We start from the raw sequence: 27628 nt of genomic DNA on the forward strand, positions 1-27628 counted from the left end.
GATGTCATCCTTGCTGTCAAGGGCCCTTCCTCGAAATCAGTATTGCTAGGTGCTGGAACAAACATAGCTTGGTAGGATGTGTGTAGGGCTGACAAGAAAAGCTTTTGTATGTCCTTTTGTTTGTTTTATCTGTGGCCCAGGAATACCTTGCAATTGGCCCGTCCTCTGACAATTCCATGTTTATTGGAAAAACTAAACTTGTTTAAATCACATGTTATAATGAGATTTATTAAAGGTTTGACAATTATGTTCCCTCCCATGCAGTTTGTGATGCAACAGTGGTACCTTAACTTTGTCTGGACTTTTCTCATGTGTACACCCTTTGAGCTGATAATCAGTTGCTCACTGTGACTCCAAACTATCAAGACGGTCTTCCTCATTTCTGCCAGCTGCTCTTGTCTGAATGAATGAACTGCAGGCGCTTTTAGTGCAAGTAGCATACACCACTCTTTTCAAGGACAAGCTGGTGCTGAGGACTTGGACGGCGTTCTTGCTGAAAGTCATGACTCTTTCAAGATGGGCAATCCATCACTCTGCCAGCTTTCTGCACTCCCCTTCACCCCTTTTAAGAAGAGGAGAGTCTTCATTGACTGTATTCCAAAAGAACATTAAGCTTTTACATTGATCATACCAAGGAACATCATATTTTGTTGGGTCCTCAGGGATAAAGAAGGGAAATGATATGCAGAAGAGGGACCCGGTCGAGGTGGGTAGTCCTCTGCATCAGGATCTGTACTCACTGACCATGAAGCAGGCCCGGGAAAGTCTGAGGGTCCATTACACCAGGGCTAAGGTCACTATATCCACATTGGCTTGCAGAATACTGGTCCTTGACATTTGCCAGGCTGCAACATAGGTATTTGGGGCATATGTTTTCAAAGCACTACTGTCCTGACTGGAAGAGCTTGATTGTGGGTCTCAAGGATGACTTGGTCTTATTTTGGCCTGGTCTAATGGCAACAATGTATTGAAGTTTACTGCAATAAAGATTAATGGCTAGTTGCTGTAATCAGAGAAGGATATGTGCATATGCCCTTCCCCAAGTCCCTCCTACATATTGTCCAAGATTGCCAATTTATTTTCAGGAACTCTTAGAAATTCAGAAAACCGTGACTTTTGGAAACAATTAACGTAGCTCTAGTACATTATTATCCTTAACCACAAGATGAAAGAGGTCCTCAGGCTAATAGATAATTGTATAAGTACTAATAGATAATTGTATAAGTATTAGATAATTATGACCTACATCTGTTTATCCTAGTAGAGTCTGTAACATGATCACTATGTCTCAGATCTTCCAGCCATGCTGGACAGGGACTGGATGATGTCTGTGGAACTCAAAGATGCATACTTCCACATACTAATCAAGGGTGAGTATTATCCATCATCTGTTTCTGAGACTTACTCTCATCTTTATTCATTCATCTGTAACAGCAACTCGATGGCTGACTGGCTGGCAGGTCAGGGCCTGGGCTGCTGTTGCTTTTCTGAAGATTCTTTTGAACTGCTTGTAAGACTTGTCACTCTAGGAATTTCTATCAATTTGAAAATGTTTTGGCTTGCGCCATTTAAGAAAATACAGTTGATAGGAGTAGTGGAAAAGTCATGTGTAGGGATGGCGTTTCAACATTCTGAGTAAGTGTATTCTTAAAGCGTGTTGTACAACATTGTACAAGTGGCACAGTAACTTCAACATGTTGGTTTCTAGACTCCTAATTTTAATGACATCCTTAGGTTGTCTTTGGTTTTTGGATAAGAATTCTGCAACTTTAACTTTTGTTATATAGAATTCAGTTATTCTAAAATGATTGCAATTCCCAGCCATGTATTGAACTCTTGACATTGGAGAGTTATAGTCCTAGGCGTTGAAGGGTGTTCCATTTCCAATTTTCACCCTACTGTTAACTTAAGCATAGGCTTCTCAGCACGATTGGGAAGCTTACTTATGGGATTATCTAAATCATCTCAATTCCTCCTATCAGAAAGACCAAAAGCGATTACATTTTTGAACGTTTGATGTAATCTCAGCCACTGGCTGTTAGTTTGTGCCATGCTCCCATCCATTGTTTTTGCTCACTGAACCAACTAAATGCAAATCAGACCTGGCACTGCCCCAGAAGAGTCATTTCAGCCTAAAGTGCATGGCCACTGCTGCCATGGACTGGAGCACAAGCAACCCAACACAAATAGGCCCCTGTTAGGTGTCATTGGTTTCTGTTCCGAGTATGGCAGAAAAGCATAACTAGTAAGAATTATGTCAGCTAAACTAAGTCTTTCTTTTTGGTAATAATGATAGATTGGTGGGGCAATTGTTTTCCTTTAAATAAAATCCCTAAAAGCAATACAGGACTGCATTGTGGGGTATTATTACATAATTCTTTACTTTAAAATCAAGTTGAAGGCCCCTTTCACAATATACTTTAAGTGTTCCAGGGAAAAATGTGAAGTTCAGAAGGACATGCATGAGGGGAATGTTTTCATATGGCTAATAATCATCCCTAAATATGTGTAGAATGTTTTTACTTGTGTGACTTTTTTGGAGCTGTTTACATATCTGCTAAACTATACATTTGAGTACACCATATATCTTGATTTTCAGATTCGGTTAATCTCTTGAAAATTCAGAACATAATACAGGAATATGAACGTTTAATGGAAAAGGAAAATGGTCGCTATGGACTACTACTGGGAAAAGTGAAGAAGCTTGAAAGCGAAAAGAAAGAGTTGCAAAAGGTTATTGAAGAAACAAGAGATCTGAAGTCATTACTCGAACATCAGAAAGTTGAATGGGAAAGTGACCTAAATAGTGTCAGGTATAAATTGATCTTTATATAATTTAAACATCTAATTGAATTCCGTGAAAGAAGTTGTATTATTTTAAGAGATTTTCGCACACACGGTTTTGGTCAATGTAGGCATTCCATGCAGTTTGTGTTTCATATCACTTGGTGTTTCCGACAACTTTCCTTGATTTATTTTCTTCATATATATTTATTGTAGTCCGCAAACAGGCGTACACAATTTAATATGTTGCAATCTTCTTTGGTAACTTCATAATAATTGGAGAATTGTCACTACAAAGTTACAGAATAACTGTCTTATATTTCTACCTGTAGACTATGTGTATGGCTATCTATTTGTTTCTTAAAGTCAACACAGGAGAAGGAGGGTTAAACAAAGGGAAATGGTAACAGATGTGTTTAAATGCAGATTCAAGCATTTTCAAACAGGTACAACACATACATAGCAATTATTAAATGGTAACCACAACATTATATTTTTATAGCTTTATTATTCCATACGTAACAAGTGATGTGTAAAATATTAAAATGCTTTCCTCAGTAGGTGTCTTCTTTCGAACTTACAGATTTTTAGTCTTTCCATCTGATAGACACTTCATACTTTAGAATATTCCCCAGGAATCAGACTAGATCTGGAAAATTCTTTGCGCTCTGGTAGTTCGGGCCAGTAGTCTTGGTGGGGTCTGCGCTCATGTAGTCATTCACATTGGTCTTCCTTTCTCAAATTTCATCTGTTAAGTCCCACAAGAAGAAGAGCAAGAAGTCAACGTGTTCTTTAACTTTGGCCAGTCCCAGTCATCGAATGAGGCCCAAGAACGACAACACAAGTCTAGGCCCCGCTCCCACAATTCCACCACGGAGCCTGGGGGAGCACTCCATACCTCCTAGAATATCCTGGAGCCGGAAGGACCCTCGACCTATTTAATGAATTCTCTGAGACTATGCACTTTATCTTTGGGTGAGCCCACACCTCTGGAGCACCATTGTGCCCAATGGGTTCGAAGGTGCCCCAACTGGTTTCTCGCCTGCAAGACTCCCAGAGCAGCAGTCAGGCCATTTTGATTCGTTTCCAGATCCAGACAGGTTCCAGCCATTGATTCACAAACTTCACCATAGTCCAGTCCAGTGGTGCAGTTTCCTTTGCCGCTGATGCCCCTTGGTGCTGCTGACTCATTGTAATTCTTGACTCCGATATGGATCCAGACCGGTGCCTTCTGACTTAAATCCCAACTGGACCAAAACCCTACAGAGACAGTGCCTCCAATTGTTGACAGGCCCTTTGAGGAATATGCATGGGTTGATGCCAGTGGTCTGGAGAGCTGGTCTCTCCTCCAGTGTGACTACGCAGGAAGGAGCAAATTTTGCCATGGTGGTACGGAGAGTGGCTGCTGTCTAAGACTTTACAATGCCCTCGATGGCGGTCAAGACCAGTGTTTTGACAGAGGTGTTTTATCTCCCATGAAACCTCTCCTCTCCTTCAATGAAGCCCTCACTGATGTCTGACCAGAGGCCTGGGCTAAGTTCTGTGAACAGGACAATAACCCTCCACCACTGCCACGCTCCTGGGGATACAGCTTTCCTCACCTGCACCCTACCTATGAGAGCCTGGTTGTGCAAGTCTCACCGTCCAAGGTCAACCGAGCTGCGTTCGCTACCACTCCACCGGATAGGAAATCCAAGAGGTGGGACACCTTTGGTATGAGGATTTTCTCCTCCATCAGCCTTGCACTGTGGACTGTGAACACTGCGTGCCTCTTGGGCATGTATATCCACTCAGTGTGGGACTCAGTCATGCAGGTGCTTCCCATGGTGTCAGAGGAAGCCCATGCCATCCTGACCCAGGATATTGCAGAGGCAGGCATACATCGGAGTTCACAATACACTCGAACCAGACATGGCAGACTCACTCGGTAGACCGATTGCTTCATTGTTGGTGCCCCATCGCCGTGACTTGCTGAGGTCAGCTGGCCTTCTCGTGGTTGTCCAGGCATTCCTTATGGACATGCCACTTGACATCACTCGCCTGTCTGGGGACAAGGCTGATTCAGTGCTCGAGCGCTTCAGGTACAGCAAGACTTCCGCCTGGTTGTTGGGACTCCTAATGGCTCAATACTAACCTCACTCTGCCTTCTGCTTCTTCCGTGCCTAAGGTAGGGGCTACCAGTTGCATCCATTTCCACCAAACTCCCCTGTTCTTCCTTGGCCATGGATGTGCTTCCCACAAAACTTGTGGAACCCAAAGCCAGAGATCTGCCAAGTATTCCTCTGCCTTCAACCCTTTTTAACATGAACTTTCACATCACGGGCAAGTCGTTAGTAGCAGGATCAAGCACTACCTGCCACACTGCCAGTCCATAACTTCAGAGAAGTGGTAGCTCCAAATTGGTCAGCGAGAAGTAGGGGTTACCCTTCCATTCAAGCACACCGCTCCTTCTATGTCACTGTCCTCAAATCACCTGACGGAGGAACATCTCTCCGAGTTGCGTCAGGACGTATACGCTCTTTTGGCCAAGGGGGCCATAGGGAGGGTGCAGACATTAGAAGTAAGTTGTTATTCCTGCTACTTTTTGCTGCCATAGAAGGATGGAGGCTTACACCCTGTTCTAAACCCACATCCTTTCAACTATGTCCTGAAAAAGAAATTCAAGATGCACATGTTAGCTCAGGTCCTATCTGGCCTGGACCTCAAAGACCAGATCGTAGCGCTGGACTTGCAGTGCGCATAGTTCCATAAACCTGCCCTGCGGCCCACAGATGTTACCTGCGGTTCACGATCGGCCACAAGCACTTTCAGTTCTCTGTACTCCCCTTTGGTCTTACCAACACCCCAGGGTGGTTCACAAAAATGATAGCAGTGGTCACAGCCCATCTGTGGAAGTCAGAGGTTCCAGTTTTCCCCTACCTCAACAATTGGCTGTTGAAGGTGGACTCCCCCAGGCAGTTTTCACCCACCTCCAAGCTATGTTGTACCTCCTGTATTTGCCGGGGTTCACTATGAACGTGCAGAAGTTACACCTTACTTCTCTTAGACTCTCTTATCAGAGGCATTCTGGGCACAGTGCAGTTCTGCGTGTATCCTCTGGAGCAGTGAGTCCAGGATAATCAGGCTAAGATACCAATGTTTAAACCTTTATCCTGGATTTATGTGCAACTGGTTCTGAGGATTATGGCGTGGTGGCATATGCAAGCTCTGCAGTAGTGTAAGGAAATGCCTCTTTTTGTATGGTCACCCCCCACATTTTTGGACTCATGCTGCTGGTTTTCAATTCTGAGCTTGTCCTGTGGACTCCTAACCAGACATCAGTGCCTTGTGTCCTTACCCTGAAACTGGTATGTTGAATTAACTTATACGCAATTGGCTGAGCTAACTTACAGGTAAGCCCCTTGTAAATTGTATTCATGCCACCCAGGGCTTGTAAGTTAGATTACTCCCAGGAAAGGATGCAGTAGGAGCTTTCTCTGGACGAAGGTGTTGCATCCCTCTTGCAGGAAGCTAGAAAAGTGTTGGCCCAAGAGGCAAGCTTCAAAGAGAAGCTGCAGCTGAAGGGCAAATTCATAACACTTGGGAGAGGGGCTGCTCCATTGTTCAGGCAGACAGGTTGGTAGTTGGTACAGGAGAGGGGAAACCAGATGCCAAACCGGTTTTACAAGGGCATGCAGCCTCCTTCATGCCCACACAACTGAGTTACTCTAGAGAGCTTCACACACCGGGAGAGGAGTCCTGCCATTGTGGAAGAGGGCAGAATGGTGCATCCTGGAATGCCCAGATGTCACACTTTGCAGGAAGTGGTCATCAGGTGAAAGTGAGCCTAGTAGCTCATTGGCTACCAATCGCATCCTACCCTGAGGATATTTTTGGATCATAAGTAGGGTGACCCCACGGCATCCCAAACTCAGATCTCGAATAAACTGGAAGAAGGACCAAAGAAGGACTTCTCTGCTGCACTGTGGAACCAGCAACGAGAGGCTGCACCGACGTGGACTGCACCTGCTGAACCTGGAGGCTAGCAAAGGAGAGGTACTGTGCCTGCTGTGTACTGCTCGAGGAGAAGCCATTTCCAGAGCCCAGCCAAGAGTGACCTGGCCTCTTGTTCCCAACACAAGGACACAATGGCTGAGAAGCTTGTGGGGCCTAGTTGGTAGCCCAAAGTCTTCAACTCCAGGGACCAGGACTAGACTCATAAAGTTGCACCCGAGTTGGCTGATCCTGGGAATGTTGTTGAAGTGCAGCTTGGGCTCCCAGAGGACGAGTTATCGACCCTGGAAGGATTAGCCTGTGACCAGGATATTGGGCTACCAATAGTCCAGTGGTGACTCGGCTTCTGCGAGCACCGACAGGAGTGTGAGGGACATAGACCCTGTGACCAGGACTGCCTCACCCCCTTCATAGGCTGAGAAGTAGCCGCAGCAATACAGCCGTCGACCATATTGTATCCAGAGCATCCTTTGAGAATTTTCAGCATTTTTCATCCTTTGCATCAGGACCACTTCTATAGAAATGCCCTGTAAAGGATAAAATTGCCTGGAACTGACTAAAGACTGCTTCAGCTATTGAGGTAACTGTTTCTGAAAGCCTTGCTGGTCCCCCTGTCTGGCTCCCACTTGAGTTTGTTACCTTAAGTGACTCCAAGAGAATGCATTACAACTAGCCCAAACTCTTTAGTGAAGAAGTTTCAAAGTGTTAAATTTGTTGAATGTGCCAATGCTTGTTCCCAGTTGAGTGAGATTCTTTGATTTACTATACCACGTAAATTCTATATATCTGGAACTCTCCTGTGGATCTTTTTCATGGTGGTGTCTACAAATATAAAACATGCAATCTATTTTTATAAATTGGTGTTGGATTTCTTTGGTACCTTGTCAATTTCTTCTTCAATTACTCTGTGTTGTTTAAATGCTTTGCACTTATTCCTTTGTGTAAGCCTTGCTGCTCAGAGCCACAACTACCCAGGGTTGATCTGGAGGTTTGACAAACAAAACCTAAGGATCCTAAAGGGGTTAGTAAGTGTGTTACACGGTAAAGTCACAGACCACACCATATAATGCACCCGTTTCCTCACAAGTAGTGGGTCCTTGTTGGGCGCAGTATCCAGGGGAATCTCTCTGACCTCTTCCAGATATCGAAAGGAACTGCAAAAGACCTGCAGTGGTGGCTAACAAACCATACTTGGAACAAAGAACTCTAGTCTCCAGCATGGTCTCAGCTCTTGTTAGAGTTGAGAACGATTTGCTTGGCATTGAAAGCCTTCTTCCTGGAAGGCTGGACCAGATGTTCACGCACAACACCTCCACCATGTGGTACTCTAGCAAACGGCTTGGGGTAGGATGGTGGATCCTGCACTTCTGGGCATGGCTGGAATGTCTGAACATTTTCCTGGTTGTGCAACACCTGGTAGGATCTCGGATCACCAGGGTGTACAAACTTCGTCATTGCCTCTCAGGTCATGAATGGCATCTACATCCAAAGGTGGTGCAAACTCTCTTCTGCTCTTTTTAAAAAAAAAAAAAATTATTAGAAATGTTGCAGTAATAAATATGCATAAATACTTTAGTCAATTCCATGAAACATATCAAATTGAATCAAGATTAAATAAATAGACGTGTGAATGGCTATCTCCTATTCAATGGGGGCAATGAGTCATCTACCTCAGGTGGCTCCCCCCACTGCAGAACGTACCTGATAATGACCGCTGCGCCGGTCCAACCCTCCCCTACCCCATTGCCTCAGCAATATCTATTTTACCAGCCACGCCACATTCTCTTAAATATAAAAACCTACCCTTTTTGCATACAGCATTTCCCTATATTGCACTCTGTACATCTTGTTTTCCCACTCTGTGGATAATGGAATTTTGGTTGATCTCCAATTGCAAAGAGTCAAGGATCTGGCTACTAGAGCTGAAATACAGATTAACTGTTGTTGTCCAATAGTCAAATCTAGCGCTGGGCTAGCCCAACCAAATAATGCGTTCAGAGGATCTGAAGAAAGAGTCACGTTTACTTTACGCTCATGTTTCTGAAAAACGTCCTGCCAGAACTTTTGCAATAAGGAACATGTAAAAAACATATGCAGCCAGTCTCCAGTACTCAGATTGCATCTAAACCATGTCGTTGACACCACGGGGTACATCTTATGAAGATTTGCTGGCATATAACAAACCAACCATTTAAAAAATAAAGCCATTTTTCTCAAATTAGCTGCTCTAACAGCTTTTAGACTGCTCCGATTCCAAAACTGCCATTGCCTAACATTAAACTTACAGCCAGTGGTATTTGCAATCATCTGGAGATGGTTTGGGATTACGATTGTATTCTTAGCAGCAATCAGTTCCCTTATCGATTGCCAATACCCTGGATTGAAGAGACAAAATACAACTGACTAAGTTTCTCTGTGATTGAGTTTTCACCCTCACTATAGCCTAATCAGAACTTCCTAATCTGAGCAAAACTAAAAAAAAGAAAGAAACATTTATTTCTTTACGAAGACCCAAGAGCTACTGCCAGGAGAAGAATTGCCCCATATGAAAAAAATCCTGCAGCCAATGAAGGCCTAAACTCAACCAGCGTCTACATACAGTTATGCTGACCTGTAATCCCAACGGGATACACTCTAGTAACTTCATTTGAGGATGATACCCTGGAATCCCGTAATTCTCACAAATCCTCTTTATAGCGTGATTTTTTGGGCAGTCTGGGAAACTTCAGGAAAGGAAACATGGCGATCTCAGATTCTTATAGAGCCATATTGAGGAAACAATTTGCCTCATGAAAAGATGTGCACAAAAATCTAACCAACCAATCCAAAAGTGACGCCTGATAATAAGTTTTAACATCGGGTAACGCAATCACACCCCCCTCAGAATGCAACTGCAGAACTTATAATTTGACCCTCGGTTTCTTACCTTACCATAAAAGGTGACGAATTTACCCTTCCACTGACTGAAAAAACGTCTGCAAAACCTTGATCAAAATATTGGTAAATATGAAAAGAAATAGAGAAAGAATAGACATTTTGATTAGTGCTGCCCGCCCCATGATTGACAAGGGAAGATCTTTCCACTGAGAGAATAAAGCGTGCATCTTCTGGAAAATTGTCTTGAAATTGAGGGTAGAAAGGTCCTCTAGCTTTAAGTGAGACCCAAACTCCTAAATAGTGTATAGGTCTCGATCGTGAATAATGAGCTTGCATGGCACTGGGTAATATCTCAGACGTAGAATTGAACTGTAATGCCTCAGATTTAGCATGATTTATTGTATAGCTCCTGATAACTGTAAACTGATGAATTTTAGCAAAAGCCTGTCTAATACTAACCATGTCAGCTGCTAAGTGAGGTGCCATGTCGTCCGCAAACAATTTCAGCTGGGTGGATCCAGCAACTGGAGCCTGGAGCCTGAACAGCTGTATCCTGTTGAATTGCTGAGGCTAATGGCTCGAGAAAAAGCGCGAATGGCATGGGTGATGGGGGGACACCCTTGGCGTGTTCCCTGCCTTATTTCTATGTGGCCTGCTGGCTTACCATCAATAACTATTAATGCTTTCACATGCAAATACCGTTTTTTTTTTTTTATTACTTTCACAAATTCAGCTGGATAAGGGAACTTAGCATGTATTGCAAAGAGAACATTCAATTGCACCTTATTAAATGCTTTCTCCACATCTAAGAAAATAATACATCACAAGTTTGTTGCGCAATAAAATAGTCCATTGCTTGGACTAAGTAATGGATATTAGTAGACATGTATCTGGCAGCTGGAAATCCACACTGATCTGAATGAATAACTGATGCTGCCACAGCTGGCAGGCGGTTAGACAAGATTTTCGTAAAATTTGATAAACCACATTTAGTAAGCTAATCAGGCGGTATGACTAAACATCCTTCCTGAGCAGGCTTCTCCTTCAAGAAGCTAACCACTACAGCTTGAGTGAAAGTGTCTAAAACCGTATTCCCCTGCAGAATGGCATTGAAACCTGTGACTATATATTAATTTAGTTGGGGAGTGAACAATTTGTAAATCTCGGCTGGCATCCCATCCACTCCACAGGCTTTCTCATTAGGCATGGAGTCAACCTCCTCCTTAACCTCTAGCCATTTCTCAATCACACCAGAAGATGGGTTTAGCACGTCCAAGTATAATGTTGTAGAAAAATCTTGCCTATCTCCTCTATGACTGATGTAGATGCAGTGCTAGGGTCTTAAATCTGTGTAATCTTGTTCGTATTGGCCTTACGTTTAGCTGACCAGGCCAGGAACCTACCTGTATGCTAATTTTCTTCATAACTTTGCTAAAGCATTGTGTTGTGATTTACTATCTCTCCACTTAAGAAGCAATCCTTAATGTCCTCTTGCGCACGAGTCAAATTGATCTTGTCCTCTTACAAGGGTTTCTTTGAATAAGCGATTGTTGCTTGATCAAGCATTAGCAGTAACTGGTGCAAAACCGCCTTTATCTGCATATCAAAGGATATCACCTCTCCCCTAAAAAAGGTCCTTAGGGCTCCCCAAACTACAAATTCCGAGGCAGAACCAATATTACTCACCAAAAAATCTTGCAGTGCAATGTGCATCTGTGCAACCCAAGCCTCATTAGTTAATAAGGACTTATCAAACCTCCACCTTGATGGTGTCCGATATGGAACAGCCAATCTCAGGGCAAGGGTGTTTGTAGCATGATCTGAAAACAGGTTTGCCACTATAGGTGACTGAGTTTGTGTGAAATCATGCCGTCAAAAAGAAATCAATACGAGATGATGAAGAGTGATGCTTGGAATGGCAAGTGTTTTCTCTGTCAAAAGGGTGACCATATGATCATACATCGATCAAGGCAAAATTGCTCATCAAAGCCCATAGGGCTTTTATAGATCTGAGTTTTGTCTGAGATTTATTAACAATTGAACAATCCAGCGCTGGATCACATAATATATTAAAGTCACCACCTATTACTATCGCCCCCTCCATACTCTTGGCGAGATTGTAGATAGAGACCAGCCATTCGGGAGAATCTTCTATAGGGCCATAGAAATGAATTAAATTAATAACCTGATTGACTAATTTCATTTGAGCCCACATCCATCTAGCATATGGATCTCTGCACACCTTCATGATTTCAACAGTAATATCCTAATTAATCAATATTGTAACGCCACAAACTGCGACTAGCTGATGCTAACAGAAAATGCTAAATATACCCTGGTGATTTAGTTCGGGTTGCGGATAGTTTAAAATGGGTTTCTTGTACCAACATTACACTAGCTTTCATGGACTTAAACCATTCTAACATTGCTCTCCTCTTCTGCTGATTAATAAATCCATTCACATTGCAAGATACAATGGTAAGAAGCCTAGAACTCTTCATGCGAATAGCTCCTCGTCCCACCTTGCCGAACTGTGCTGAGCATACAGTAGGCCATGTTTCAACCCTTTAGCATTTTTGGAATTTACTGCTACATATATTCTTGTGTTCTGGACCCACCCTCCCACACCTTCCAAAAAACTGTCTCCCTCAAAACCAGTTACCCCCACTACCGCTCTACCAATACCACCTTGTCTCACCCCACCCTGTGTCCTAACCCCCTCCTTCCCACACTCATTGGCACAGCAAAGCCCATAGAACCCACCCTGCCTAGGGCCTCCAAAGGACTCCCCCCAGCGCTTGACCTCTCCTCCCCCTCCCCTTGTCCCTTAGCTGAGTGCCTTGTCATAGCACCCATGAAACTGCTTTCCGGGGATCCGCCTAGTGAAAAGAAACAAACTGCAGCGCTACTTGGGACCACCAACCATCCTGCATACACCCCGAAAACAAAACCCTTCATTTCGCTTCTGCTACTTCCCCATCTTCATTCTTCAGACCAACCCACAAAAAAAAGAGGAGAGGGAGAAATGGCCATGTACTTCGAGCCCTTAAATCTTCATCTCAGCAGAGCACTGCTCCTTTGCAGCCAAGCACCTTATTTCTGTAGATGTAGCAGGTCTTTTGCTTGCCCAGTTGTTTGTAAAATACAAAATTGACCTGCAACCAACACTTTGAGCTTTGATTGCTGGACTATAAATGCCTGAATGCCTTGATTTTTTGAAGGGTTGGGTCATAGTTTTAAACTCTCGCAGACGACTGGCCGCCAGCGCTGACAAGTCCGGAAAAACATTAAGGTGACCTTTGTCGGGCAATGGAAAACCCTTAGATTTGATAGCAGTTGATAAAATAGTCTCCTTAATCCTGTAATCCCCAAAATTTACATGGATTGGGCGAGGGTGCTTCAGAGTCCTAGAGTGAGAGGGAGGGACATGGTGAGCCTGCATGATGGAGAGGTCTTTTGGTGAAGAAGAACCCTCTGGGGAAAACAACTTGGCTGATCAAATCGGTCATAAATTTAATTTAATTGTGTGCTTTACATGTACAATTTAAAAATGCATTTTAAATGCATTTTTAAATTTTGCACATGGTTACCACCAAGTTCAACTTGGTGGTAATTAGCGATTCCTAAATGCCAAAATCGCATTTAGGAATTGCTTCATACATGTGCTAAGACATCGCAAATAAGGAATCCTTATTTGAGATTTCTAATTTAGAGAGTCGCAATTTGCGACTCTCTAAACAGGGTCGCAATTTTAAGGAATCGCTATTTTAGCGATTCCTTAAAATTGCGTTCAGAATGTATTTATACATTCTGAAATGGCATTCTGCATGCACCGTTTGCGAATGCAAAATGCTTTCATACATCTGGCCCCTAGTCCTTCTTGACTCTGCCTGTTACCAGGGTTTTTGTTGATCTCTAAGGAGTTGCTTTTGACATTTTGGGGACCTGTGCCATCTTGCTTTTGCCAGGAGTGTGCCCCCACACCAAAGAATCCCAGCACTCCATTTTCTTCATAACACACATGGTCCTCAACATGGAGGTATATCAAAGTCTAATGTGGCTGGAACGCAGCTTGGTGCTTAACGCAAGTCACACCCATCTTTGAGCTGTACCTCTGCTGAAAACTCCAAAAAGCAAATGGGGGTTATAACAATGGTGCCAGTTTCCATAACTCCAGTGAACCAACCAAGCCATGAGGAACAACAAGCTGCACTCGCACCTGAACAAGCCGCCTCTGCTGTTTCCACCGGCCTGCCCTCACACTTGGAGATCCCTTCTCATTCCAGGGTGCAAGCCATTACTGATAACTGAAGAGTTACAACAAGCAGAAGTCATTTAAACAGTATTCAGAGAGCCCGGGCCTGCCATGGGTAACAGTAATCATACAAATAAGTCTAAAAAATATTGAGGGGATATCGCAATCCTTGTCTGATTATAGCACTGGGGAGGAGACTTCTTTTTTAAGCTGCATGCCGTACCGTACTCTCCACTTATCTTTCGCTCGATCCTCTGTAGAATTTGTCGCCACTCATCCCCCTTGATCCACTCAACTTGCTCTCCCCTCCTCACCAGATTGCTACGGCCGGTGCTCTCACCACTTGCACCGTCGTTATTCAAGCACCTCCGCATTAATAATCGCAGCGGATGCAGTCCTCTGCATATGCACGAAGATCCTCCAGCGAACCACTGTGGCTATACGTGGCTTGCTGTCCCCATCGATCGTGATCACGTGGGCTCTCCGATCTGCACGCCGCACTACACTGCGTCACCCGGAGACGGTTACCCGGAAGCAGTTCCTCAGGGTGAGATCATGATGGGATTGCTCTCACCTCCCATACCTAAGCTCTCTTCTACATCTGGGGAGAACTTTGGTTAGATCTATTAGCCTCACTGAGAATGCACAGTGTTGGCACTTGTGCGCATTGGAGTTTCCAAGATGGCTCTCACTTAGAGATACATTTCATCTCAAGTACGGCTCAGGACTCCTGTATGCCTTTCATCTGATACCACTCCTGCCCTGACGTTTAAAGAAGATCAGGATGGACCGGGTCAAAGTCATCCTTGTCACTCTGGATTTGGCGCAACTCCTGAACATGAGCATCGGTTCTCTAATCAAGCTACCTTTTCGTGAGGCTATCCTGTTGCAGCAACAGGGCAAGGTTCTGCACCTGAACCTCCAAATGCTGTGTTGTCATGCTAAGGTTTTTGAGCTGCAACAGTTGACAGCTTTCGACCTTCTGCCCAAAGCCTATGCACGCTTCACCTTCATGCGTGGAGATTAAGCAGCGGCAGTTGAGAGTCTTGATCTTCCTCTTGAAGTCTGCAAGGTCATCTTGGCAGCCCTGCGCCCCTCCACAAAGATAATATATCCATGCCGTTGCGACACATTTGTGGCTTGGTGCACTGAAAAATATGTTGACCTTTTTTCTGCACCCTTGCTTTGAAGTGTTGCTGTTTGTTTTGTCCCTAGCCTGGTGAGACATTTGTCTGGGCACAGTTAAGGGGTATCTTTTGGAAATCTCTGCATTTTTTTACAGTTTTTGGATCAACTCTCCCTGTTCAAGAACCTGTTGTGACACATTTTCTGAAAGATCTTCAACATCTCTTTAACCCAACCCTTTCATTATGCCCTAATGGGCCTTTCATTTGGTTTTAACTTTCCTAGTGTTTTCACCCTGTGACCTCAAGCATAGTTGCCCCCTAAGACTTCTCACAATCAAGACATTCTTCTTGGTGGTCATCACATTGGCCAGGAGAGTCAGCGAGATGCAGGCGTTTTTTGTTAACCCTCCTTGAACCACCTTTTTCCAAGACAAACTGTTTTTCCCTTCCTGTGCCTCCTTTTTGCTGAAGGTAGTGACACCTTTCCATGTCGGCCAAAGCATCACTCTGCCTGCGTTCTTAGCTTCACCACAACTGAACGAGGAGGAGGAGAGACTCCACTGCTTGGACCTGAAAAGAGCATTGTTGTTCCACATCGTTTGCACTAAAGAACACCAGTTGGACAATCAGCTCTTCATTGGGGTCAGGGTTGTCTGGATTCACAAACCATAACCAAATCACATTTTGTTTGAGTTTGTTAGAGTTTAGTAGTGCCATGAATAGTGATCTAGTAATATTATTTCAGAAAATTCATTTTAATCTGTTGCATTTACTCTGCTCTTTTGCGGTTGTAAGAACACCGAACACAAGGGGAAAAAAGTCAGATCAGAAGGTTTAAGATTTGGCTCTGATCACTGCTTTAACAGTGATCATTATTTTGTTGCATTAAATTGCCACTTTTGTGTTCTTAAAGATTCAGATGATCATTTTATGTTACCTTTTCCCATCTGTCACTACAAGCTCCCCAAAATTATATTGTTAGCACCTGTTGCCATATATGTTTGTTTAACAGTGGAAAGATGGCAATTGTAATAAACTCCCTGTCTGCTTTTGAAATCTATTTGTATGTATATGGTAATTAAATCGTATTTCCATAGAACAAACTATTTTGAAATTTCAGGTTCACCTTAAAACAAGAAGAAGAAAAGAGGAAAAGTGTGGAGATGCTGTATGATAAAAGCAGAGATCAGTTAAGAAAGAAGGAGGATCAGTGCTGTAAAGAGATGGAAGGAAGACAACAGCTTGAACTCAGTCTTAGAAACCTAGAGCTGGAATTAAGAACATTGAGGAATAGCTTAAAACAGGTTTGAATATAGTTTTGAAACATTTTGTCCCAGCAAAACCATATGTGCACTGTTAAAGAGTATGAAATTACAAGATACACTTCATAGTCATAATCATACTATATAATCTGATAGAGACTTCTAGTTGCAGATTTCTTACGTTAGAATTTCCCCCAGGCGTCAGACTGGATCTGGAGATTTTTCTTTGAGCAGTACCCCTGCGCGCCGTCAGGTGGTGTCAGTCGACTCCGCATGCGTCATGGTTGCCGTAATTACTTTGCAGTTGTATTTAGGCACCACCCCAGCATGCTGATGTCGGGTCTTTTCTTTCCACGCCACCCTATGCGCAGATCAGGGAGAAGGGCTCCCCCCCCCCCCAAGTCATTTTTTTATTAATTACAACACTTTTGTTGAATACATTTTGATGAGTTTTGGATGTGTTGAGGGATGTCACCGGAGACCGGTTTTAAACCCTGCCACTCCTGTTACTGAATGATATCGGTGACGGATCCGCATTGCCTCTGCCTTTGGTGTCTGGAGCGCAACAATGACCCGAAGTTGTGCTCCGTCAGACCATGAACCCTAAGGTTTTGAGGGAGCGGTCCCTAAAGCTCATGGCGGGCCGGCGTTCGACTCTGCATTGGTCCCAGTCTCGTTTGAGAGGAAGGTCACAAGACTGCTTGCAGAGACATGACCAATCCTCCTCATCCTATTCCAAGTCCTCAGGAAGATTGGGTCACAAGAAGAAGCAGTCAAAGAAGGCGAAACGTTCTTCGACTTCACCCCGTCACTCGGAGCTTGTGACGATCTGACTTGCATTGAAAGCTTTCTTCCCTCTCTCAAAGGGAAAGTGATGCAGGTGTTCACAGACAGTGCCTCCGCCATGTGGTTCTGCTACAAGCAGGGCGGAGTTGGGTCATGGACCCTCTGTCAAGAGGCTCTTCACCTCTCGACATGGCTGGAACGCCAAGGCATTTCCCTAATGGTTAAACATCTGGTGGGCTCTCTGAATGCAAGAGCAGACAAACTCAGCCGTTGATGCATAGTCGATCACGAATGGCGTCTCCATCCAGAGGTGGAGCAAGGTCTCTTTCAGCAGTGGGGAGGGATGTGGTTAGATCTTTTTGCCTCTGCAGAGAACACACAATGTCAGCTGTTTTGCGCATTGGAGTTTCCAAGGCAGCACTCGCTCGGCGGCGCCTTTCGTCATGAGTGGAGCTCAGGCCTCCTTTATGCTGTCCTGCCAATACCACTTCTGCCCAGAGTTCTGAAGATCAGGCACGACCAGACCCAAGTAATCCTGGAGGCTCTGGACTGGGCACGAAGAGTCTGGTATCCTATTGAGCATGGCCATCGATCCTCTAATCAGACTGCCCCTTCGGGAGGATCTGCGAACTGATTTCTAGGGACAAGAACTCCCTATTAAGGGTCCTAGTTTTGAAGCACCATTCTCAGTGTTCTTCATGGCTCCACGCTACTGGCATGAAAGTTGTGAAAAGAAACTGATGTCAGTGTGCCGGGTGGTGCCTATATACGACTGATGTCGACCAGCGCCCCCTGACGACGCGCAGGGGTACTGCTAGGGAAAAAAAAAGAATTCCGAATCCAGTCTGATGCCTGGGGGAAATTCTAAGGTAAGGAATCTGCATCTAGAATATGTCCCTACCAGATATATCATTACCGAAAGTAGCTTGTTCACCATGTTCATTTTGATTGTGGGTCAGGTTCTTGTCTCATTATTTGAGAATGAAGTTGATTGATGTGCTCCAACCTTTTCTTCTACATCTCATTGATGTGGAGTCTATGAACCTCTATTTTAAACTAAGTCTTGCAGGTTTTGCCACCCTGCATTTAAAAGGAGGAATTTGGGGACTCATCACTATGAAATGTGCCTCTGATAAAGAACTGGATCTATTGTGAAATAGCCATAATGACAACAGAAGTGTATGTTTCTCTTTTAACTTTGGTCTCCCAAGGCAGGCTAAGATTTCCCAAGGTGAGGGAATGGTAGATAAGTAGACCTCTTGTTGCTGTGATTTAACCTTCTTATTTGCTGTCAATTTTGTTAATTCCCTATAAGACGTTATTAGCGCCCACTTCTCATTTCTGTCCAACGTAGAATTTACAGATTAGCTTTTTGATCTTGAGAGCTACTTAATTCATCACATATAAGAGTTTGATCAGCAGTTTCTTGGTGGCTGCGTTGAAGGCAAGGAAGTTAATGGCCATAGCATAAAATTGAACATGTTGATATATTTTATTGTGCTGCTGTTAGTTTTAACTGTATTGTTTAATTTTTCTCATCTGTTTCAGATGCATTTTTGTTCTGTTGTATTTTTATACTTTTTAAATTGAAATAATCTTTTACTGATAGATTTTGAATGAAATGTGGCTCTATTCATAAATGTAGTTGAATTGTATTACTTTATGAGAAGGACTCCTTGATTCTGACCATCATTGGCTCATTCAGTTCCAATAGTAAGAAGAGAAGGGAACAAGACCGTAATATTGGATGGTTTTGCAATGCAAATCCATGTAAATCAAAGAAGATGATAATATTGCTGATCAACTGGATTTAAAAACACTTTCGGCTTTTGTGAAGCTTTGTTTTTATTTAAAAGTCATCATATTATCATTATAGTGACTAGTCTTTGAAAATCAGAAGTGTGGCATATTATATTTTTATCAACCAACAATGTAGAGTGAATCTCTAGTTTTTGTGAATGACGTGTTTATAAATGACACCTAAAAAATAAAATTTTCATACATTTTTTGACAATGGTTAGTTTATCTCAGATATAATTAGAATTGGAAAAGGAGATTTACATTTCTATATCTCCGGGTTTGGGAGGAGCCTTTGAATCTTTGTCTACTTACCACTGGAACATTCTGTCTTTTCATTACCATGAACTTGGACTGTAGATAAATCAGAAGTAGCCGTCTTGCACTTACTTCAAGGCAATAGTCTTGAAGCACTTTTTGTGTCTAGTAGTGTTGACCTGATGATTTTGAATTTCCTTCATTCCTCGCTGTTTGGGAATGCCTACACTACAGACAGGCCCAGAAAAAGTCTTCTAAAACGATGGCTGTGAAAGAGCCAGAGGAAGGGTCCACTCACACATACACCTCGCCCACCCCACCCTTGCTTCTGCAGGTGTTGTAGCCCAGTCCCAGGTTGTTCCATCTGTCAGCAGGTTGCAAGAAATGGCTTTTTGATGCTGTACTTTTTGCCTTTTGCTATTGTTTTCACTGCTCCATCTTCCCACCTGTTCCTGAAAGGGTCATTTGCACTTGATTTTCTACTTTTAAATTGCCTCTTACAAATTATTTAATAAGAAAATTGGTCTCTCTCCTGCTGCTAAAGAACAGCTATAAGCAATGTTTTTAGTACGGTGTTTCCTTCTTGGTTGCGGATCCGTAGAAGGCTGTCATGTCTTGTTTGAGATACTTTCATCCCTTAACTTCTGGTCCTTTCTATATGGCAGTATAACCGAAGTCAGTGAAGAAAATATTCCTGTCCGTGCCAATGGTACATTGTAGGTAAGTACCCTTTATCTTGGCATGGTTACTCCCATTTTCTGCAAGTTGTCAGTGTGTTTGACTGTGATCACTGGGTTCCTGCTAACCAGTACCCCAGTGATTATGCTCTCTCCCGTCTAACTTAGTAACTTGTACCATTTACACCCCACATTTGGCACACTGGTGCCCCCATGTAAGTCCCTAGTATATTGTACCTAGGTACTCAGAGCATTGGGGTATCAGGGGATCCCCATGGGCTGCAGCATGTATTATGCCACCCATGGGGAGCCCATACAAAACTTTCTGCAGGCCTGACATTGCAGCCTGCGTGAAAGGGTGCATGCACCGTTTTCATTAATGGTCACTACACCAGGTCATAGCCTACATAATAGTAACTCCGAACCTAGGCATGTTTGGTATCAAACATGTCGGAATCATATCCCAATACTGTTGCCAGTATTGGAAGTATGATTCCATGCACTTTGGGGGCTGCTTAGAGGACCCCGAACATTGCTCCTACCAGTCTTCCAGGGTTTTCCAGGCAGCCCAAGCTGCTGCCACCCCTCAGACAGGTTTCTACCCTCCTGCTGCTTGAACAACTCAAGCACAGGAAGGCAGAACAAGAGATTTCCTTTGGGAGAGGGGGTAACATCCTCTTTCTTTGGAAACAGGTGTTACATGGCTTTGGAGGGGTAGCCTCATGTTGTGATGTGGCTTGGAATTCATGTGTGTCATGTGGAATGCTCTGACGGAGCTGGATGTGGTCTTGACATTCCACATGACACCTACGGATTGGAGCTGGTGTTTCTCTTTCCTCTGTGCCCCTTTTACTTTACTTACTAAAAGTTGGATGTGATGACAATAAATCATCTACCCACCTTAATCTCTTTCGTCGGAGTCGTCACTTCACCTCACCATGACACTGGTATGCTTTGAAGGGCTCATCGGTGCCCTATGTACATAATCCAGTCTAGACCAGTTCAGTGACCTCCAGTCCCTGCTCTGGCATGAAACTTTACAATGGAAAGGGGAGTGACCACTCCCCTGTCCATCGCCACCCCAGTGGTGGTGCTCGGATCTCCTCAAGAGGGTCTCTGCGTTCTGCCATCTTAAATCCAAGTTTGGCAGGGAACTCTGGGAGCATCTAAGTAGCCAGGCCAGGCAACGAACGTCAGAGTCCCCTCCTGATAGGTGGTCACCTGTCTAGGTGACCAATCCCCCTTTCAGGGCTATTTTGGGTCTCTCTCTTGGGTAGGTCCTCAGATTTAGCTTGCAAGATTCTGGCAGGACTCCTCTGCAATCTTACTATGACTTTTATCCACTGGAACCGCTACTGGACCCTCCAGGAACCTGTAATCTGCATCCATGAAGAAGACTCTTCTTGCAACATTGTTCCTACGGCTCCTTCCAGCTTCAGCAACATTTCGTCGGCTGTGCATCCTCTGAGGGCGGCAAGTCTTCAGTCTGCACGAGAAGGAAGAAGGAATCTCCCTTGGAGTGAAGGAGTCACTCCCCTGCATCTGCAGGCACCTACTGCAGCAACGACTAGCTGCATGGATCTCCTCTCATCCTGAGCTGCATGGATCCTGCATCACATGTGGTGGGCGGGAGTAGTCCTCTTGGTCCTCTCTGCCAGCTGTCCAACCTTGGTAAAGGTAAGTCCTTGCCTTCCCATGCAGGACAGTACCCGTGCACCACGCCTCTTGCAGCTGCCAAGGCTTGTTTGCTTCTTCTTCAAGGGATCTTAAGGCTTCCTGTAGTCCTAGCCCCGAGCTCTCCTTCCTGCGGTGTGGGATCCTTCTCCAGTCGTGCTGTGTGGGCCCTTCTGCGACTCCTGTATCCCTATCCTGTGGTACTCTTGTGGGTGCCGCCTCTGTGGGCGGTCTGTGTTTTGAGGGTCCCCTGTGGCTCCTTCTCCTGGGTTGAGTCCTGCTGGGCCTTGCTGGTCCCCTGCAGCTCCACTTCACTCCAGCTGCGACATTTGCCTTTGCCAAGGCTTGTTGGTGGATTTCCTGCACCAGCACCTGACTGCAATTCTTCATCCAGCGTGGGACGTCGACTGCATCCTCCAGGAACTCTTCACCTGCTGAATGGCTGCATTCCTGACCGTCTTTGTCCAACTGTCGACCAACTCCTGCATCCACAGCTGGGTGGGTAGTAGCTCCTACTCCTCCTGGACTCTTCTGTGACTTACTCCCCTTCTTCTACAGGAATCCACTGCTCTCCTGTCTGGGTGTTGCATTTTCTTGTTTTCGTTCCTTTTGGGTGGTTTTGGAAAAATCCACAAACTTACTCCTTTTGTCCTGGTCGCTAGGGGGCACTGTGGTACTTACCTTTGGTGTTTCCTAGTACCCCCAGCTCCCCTCTACACATTCCACTTACCTAGGTGGGGTTCCTACGTTCTCATTCCATTTGTTTAGTATTTTAGTATATTGTTTGGGCTCCCCTTAGGGCCATTATTGTCTAACTGCATTTGCACTGTTTTATATCACTTTCTATGCTTATTTTTGGTAACTAGTGCATATATATATAGTATGTTACTTACCGCCTACTGGAGGGTTGCTGCTCTAGTATTTTTTTGGTATTGTGTCACTAAAATAAAGTACCTTTATTTTTGTAACTTCTTGTTTTCTTTCATGTGCGTAAGTGCTGTGTGACTACAGTGGTATTGCATGAGCTTTGCATGTCTCCTAGATAAGCCTTAGCTGCTCATCCACAGTTACCTCTAGAGAGCCTGGCTTCTAGAGGCTGCCTACACTTCACTAATAAGGGATACCTTGACCTGGTATAAGGTGTCAGTACCTCAGGTACCCACCACCCCCTAGGCCAGCTTCCTACATACATCCCCTCTGAAGGGAGACTAATGCCCTTTTATTGGAACGCTGCTCAGCATTTTTATATAAGAGGGATTCATGGCTGGGTTTGGTACCTGTTTTTGACAACGCATTGTTGTACCTATGTGATGGTTTCCACTCCTTGTTCTGGGCATCTAGACCACTGTTTCAGGCAGTGTGCCCCCGAGGTTGTGCTGGTGTTGGTACTTCGTTGTGGAAGAGCAACCAGTTGAAAGGCTGGGGGACCAAAGAATAGGTATAAAAATGTGTTGTCAAAAACAGGTACCAAACCCAGCCCTGAATAGGTAGTGATTCTGATTTGACAAGGTTATTATGGTACTGATGTGATGTGCCTCCGCCTTAGAGCTACGTCAGACAGGTTCACTCACTTTAAGGAAGATCTGGCTGTTGAGGTTTAACGCCCCAGACTGATGACTTTTGTGCTCTGTCTGTTCCTAAACCCCTTAACTGCTGGGCCTCCCTCAAGTCCTGAGCTTCCTTTTGGCTGTTTGTGGTAGTTTAACTTGAATTCCATAGTTTTTTTTTCCACATAAGGTATTCATGCTAAAATTGTCATTTTTTCCCCAACATCTTGGGGATTCTAAAGGTACCCAGGGTTTGTGAAATCCCCTGTAGGGGACAGAGAAAATAGGCAACATATAGCTACATTTTGAGTTTTGGGGAAACATAGGAAAGAGGTGCTCCCGATAAGTGTCTGTTTTCTTTTTTTTTAAATGGCATAAACTAGAGGTTTGCTGTACTAAACTCACCATCTTCTCAGCTTCCAGAAACATTCAGTGCTGAAGAAAAAACAAACCATTTTTTTTAACCAGTTTTGGAATTTTTCAAAGAGGTAGCCCATTTGTCCAATTTTTGTGCTCACAACCTACTTTCGGTTTGTGGTGGAAACCAGTGTGAAACCCAAGGGTGATCCAGGAAAGCTATAGATTTCTGAAACATGGACGAATTTCTGAATTCAGCACAGGGTCAGATGTGTATATTCCTCAAGGTTGTCCCAAAGAAACTGACTGTTGAAATAACGAAATATTGAAAATGAGTTATGAAAAGACAGGCTTTTCTAACAATGTTTTTATCTGTAGCTTTTTGTCACAATGGCCGATTTACAAACAAATATATACTATTATGTCAGCTAGACCTTTCTGGTTGCGAGGATATATAGTTTGTAGGTTTTCCAAGCACCCAAGGTATCCAGAGCCAACATCTAAGCTGCACCTTACAGTAGTTTTTCATTGTGTACACCCCTTTATGACCAATTCATATGGTGAAATATGTACAGTGTAAAATGGGTATCAAGGAGACCTATGTATTTCTGAAATGGGCACAAGATAGGGAGTTTAGGACCAGTGGTTATTCATGCACATTTGAATTTATAGGTACCTGTACTAACATATGATTTAGAGGGTGTTTTTCAAAATGTCTTCTTTCTTTAACACTAGCTTAAATTTTGAAGGCACAAATGCAGCTAAATCCAATTTGTAATAACAATTGTTCTACCATCCTGTGCTCCCATATGTCTTCTGATTAAAAACAAAATGGTACCTCTCTTGTGTTGCTAACCCTAGTGGCCCCCTCAGGAAACACCCCAAAACGCAACATGGACACATCACATTGCTACACTGAAAACTGATTTTTCCAGTGTGTATAGATGGGGATTTCGGGCCCTAGCTCATCTGACACCTAAAGACACCAACAAGCTTGTGCTTGTGCATTTTGTAAAGGTAGACAACTGGGGAATCAAGAGTGGCAGGACTTGCATGGCTCTCTCTAGGTTTTTTTTTTTTTTTTTTACTCAGAGCCATTTGCAAACCTCAATCCTTAACTAAAAAAAATAACATATTTCCACATATTTCTGTGATAGAAAGTTCTGCAATCTTCGGTGAGCCACAAACCCCCTTCCACTCAGTATTCCCATAAGTCTCTCAGTAAATATGATACCTCACTTGTGTGGGTAGGCCTAGTGCCCACAACAGGAAACTGCCTAAAACGCAACATGGATACATCACATTTTTTCCACTCAAAATTGACCCAAAGTGGTTAGCCGTGGATTTTGGCCCTACCTCAGCTGGCACTTAGAGAGACCAAGCAACATTGCACTTTTTTGAAAAGACACTTGGGGAATCCAGGCAGGGGTGACTTGCACGGCTCTCACCAAGTGTTTTTACCTAGAATCCCTTCCAAACCTTAAACCTAGACTAAAAACACATTTTCATCACATTTCTGTGATGGAAAGCTCTGGAATCTGCTGGGAGCCACAAAGGACTAGAGGGGCCTTTAAATACCTCCCAAGTGTTGGCCAGTGGCCAACACATGCACAAGAGACAGGAGTTTAAAAGGTTAAGATTTTGAGCAATAGTACCGCATGCCTCTGGTGCAACTATGCAAGAAAGCCAAACCCCCAAATCTCCTGCTTAATGCACCTAACCTACTCCATTTGGTAAAAGGTGAAGGTGCTTCATTAGTGATATTGCTTGTCCTGGATCTTTCTTAGGGATCTCCTCTTCAAGTTTGTCTCTCTTAACAACAAGAAGGAAGAATAGAGTAGAAAAATTGTTGATTTCAATACTGATTGCTTCTGTGCCTTTTTCCTCGATACATCAAGATGAGTCTCACAAACAAACTCCTTTCATTGAACCTCTTATGTACCAGCAGGTAATCTAATTTCCTGGCTATAGTTTGATGCATCTCAATTTTTTACTGTTTTCCTGTTTTTTCAACCTCAGGTGTTGTCTCCTTCACCTTCTACAGAGGGCACAGCAGACATCTTTCACTTTGTTTTCCTTTATTCCGCCTTTATTGAGACGTGTGGTATTTAACTTGTACATTAATTTCTTAAACACTGATGTTTGTTGTCCTTTTTGCCACCTGTTGCAAATAGGCATTCTGCTACAGCAAATAGTGATTCATTTTTAAAGTAATTTCTGTCTGAAACATTCTTGTCATGTTGTGGCTGAATAAGTGAGGTCTGATTTTCAAAAACAACAACCTGCTTCTGCTATGGTACCAGTCCCATCAAGCAACCTGCGGGTCCAGTTGAAGATTCACTAAAATTGGCATCACTAATGTTACTGATTCTTTCTCTGGAAATGCACTAAACTTGTGCTCAAAACACACCCCTCACCTTGCCCTGTGCCAAACATGCTTACTCCTAACATGTTGAACAGATGATAATAGTATGAAAAAAGGGGAAAGGAAAAGAGAATAAAACAAACACTGGAGAGGAACTCTCTGCTTTCTCACTCTGCAGGACATGTGCGTCTGTTGTTCAGAATGGGTATATAAATACAAATAGGAGATCTTTTACTATCTGCCATGAATGTTCTGCATTTAACTTGGAGAGTGAAATGATATACCTTAAAAATATCTCTTTGTAACTCCCTCTGTGATGTGTGAACTTGACCTTCTTGAACTTGAAATATAACAAGATATAAGTGATTACAGAATTGTTCTTTAGCCACCTTTCATAGTGGCAAGATAACTTCATCAAACCCTATAAGTTTGTGTCTCCTGATACTGGTTAGCTTAGACTGTTTTTCTTCAGTTGGAAAATAGTGAACATTTTATGACTCCCAATGTTAACCACACAGGTATCACTTACAAATTGTCAATTGTACCTTAAATTAACATTATTATATATACAACTGATATTTGGTGCAGAAATTCTTTCTTTCTTCAGAAAATAAAATACAAAATATACTTTTTTTAAACATGTTTTTGATTGGCATTTATAATGTAAAATACAGTATACATACAGTCAACCATTCCAGACTAGCAGTATGTGTATTCTTATATCTTTATATAATATGTAGCATAATAATCACTTCAATGCACTCCTTGTCACGTGTTGAAAGTCACAAGTAGTCCAACATTCTGTATGCATTACTTCTTAAGGAAGGGTGAGATAGGGATTGTAGTGCTGTGAAAAACCTAAATCTACTGAATACAAACAGCAAACTAAAATTGGGCAGTCCTGAGGGTCCATTCGACAATCCACAATGAGGAATCTCAAAGTGGGCACTTGCAAGCCAAAATGCTATTCCTACTCTCAGTAATATAGCGCTGGTAAAGGTGGGTGGGTGGAGGGGGGCATGCGTCAAAGCACAATCACAAGTCAGTCTAAGCATTCCATGAAATGGCCAAACCTGAGGGAATCATAACACTGAGGAAGAGCAGGCCCCGCACCCTGGGGTCCAACCGCTGTAATGTAGTCCGATCTTAGCAACTACGTCCCCCATTATTTCCACTCTTTAGGCCGTTCCACTACCACTGGCTAAGGCGATCCAAGAGTCTCCCCCAGTCTCTCTGGGATGTGTGATATGCTTGTCTGTGTTGCTTTCTGAGTCCTCCTCCCAATTCTCTGAAGCCTCCAGCACCTCAACCATTGTCCTGCCAGTGTGCATCATCTTTCTCCCTGGACATCCTTTCTAATCAATGCCCTCTTTCCCACCCTGGCCTAAGTTGTGACAGCTCTCATCCAGGCGGGGGATTGCTGGACCCGTACCTGCTCTCCATTGCTCTGCTATTTGTCCGGCACCAGATCAATACATCTCGTGCCAACCCTCCTTGGCCGTTAAAACAAGGTATACTTATTTCCCAAAGTATTTAAATACTCATATTTGAAGAAATAGTTTACATTTGTTTAACAACTCAACTTGATATCTGGAAACTTCTCTGAAACATAATTGTTCTTCAGCATGCTCTTGAGGATGAAATTATCCTTTTCAGCTCACATCTACAAAACAAGATTCTTGGTTGCAGCAACATTGTAGCACAATTGCCCAGCTAGTTTACTGTGAAATACGAGTAAAGTACTACCAGTAAGCCATTTCCATGTCTATATATTGAGAGTTCAGGTATTCTTGTAAATATAGTCCCCGGGTCGAACATCATCATGTAGAGTCCTCTTCACACGCACAAAGCCTTTCTCCAGGTCACACT

At 43.6% G+C, this 27628-nt stretch overlaps 1 protein-coding gene across 14 annotated transcripts in view; it reads left to right on the forward strand.

Annotated features, from left to right (window-relative positions):
• ANKRD26 (ankyrin repeat domain containing 26) overlaps positions 1–27628 on the forward strand; it is an 829339-nt gene that overhangs the window by 364894 nt on the left and 436817 nt on the right. For all 14 annotated transcript variants that reach the window (XM_069228894.1, XM_069228896.1, XM_069228898.1 and 11 more), the window contains 2 exons: positions 2600–2813; positions 16157–16340. In XM_069228894.1, coding sequence (XP_069084995.1) covers positions 2600–2813; positions 16157–16340 — 398 coding nt within the window. The remainder of the gene's footprint in view (positions 1–2599; positions 2814–16156; positions 16341–27628) is intronic.

Source organism: Pleurodeles waltl, chromosome 4_1 (assembly GCF_031143425.1).
Source record: "Pleurodeles waltl isolate 20211129_DDA chromosome 4_1, aPleWal1.hap1.20221129, whole genome shotgun sequence".
Lineage (NCBI taxonomy): Eukaryota > Metazoa > Chordata > Amphibia > Caudata > Salamandridae > Pleurodeles > Pleurodeles waltl.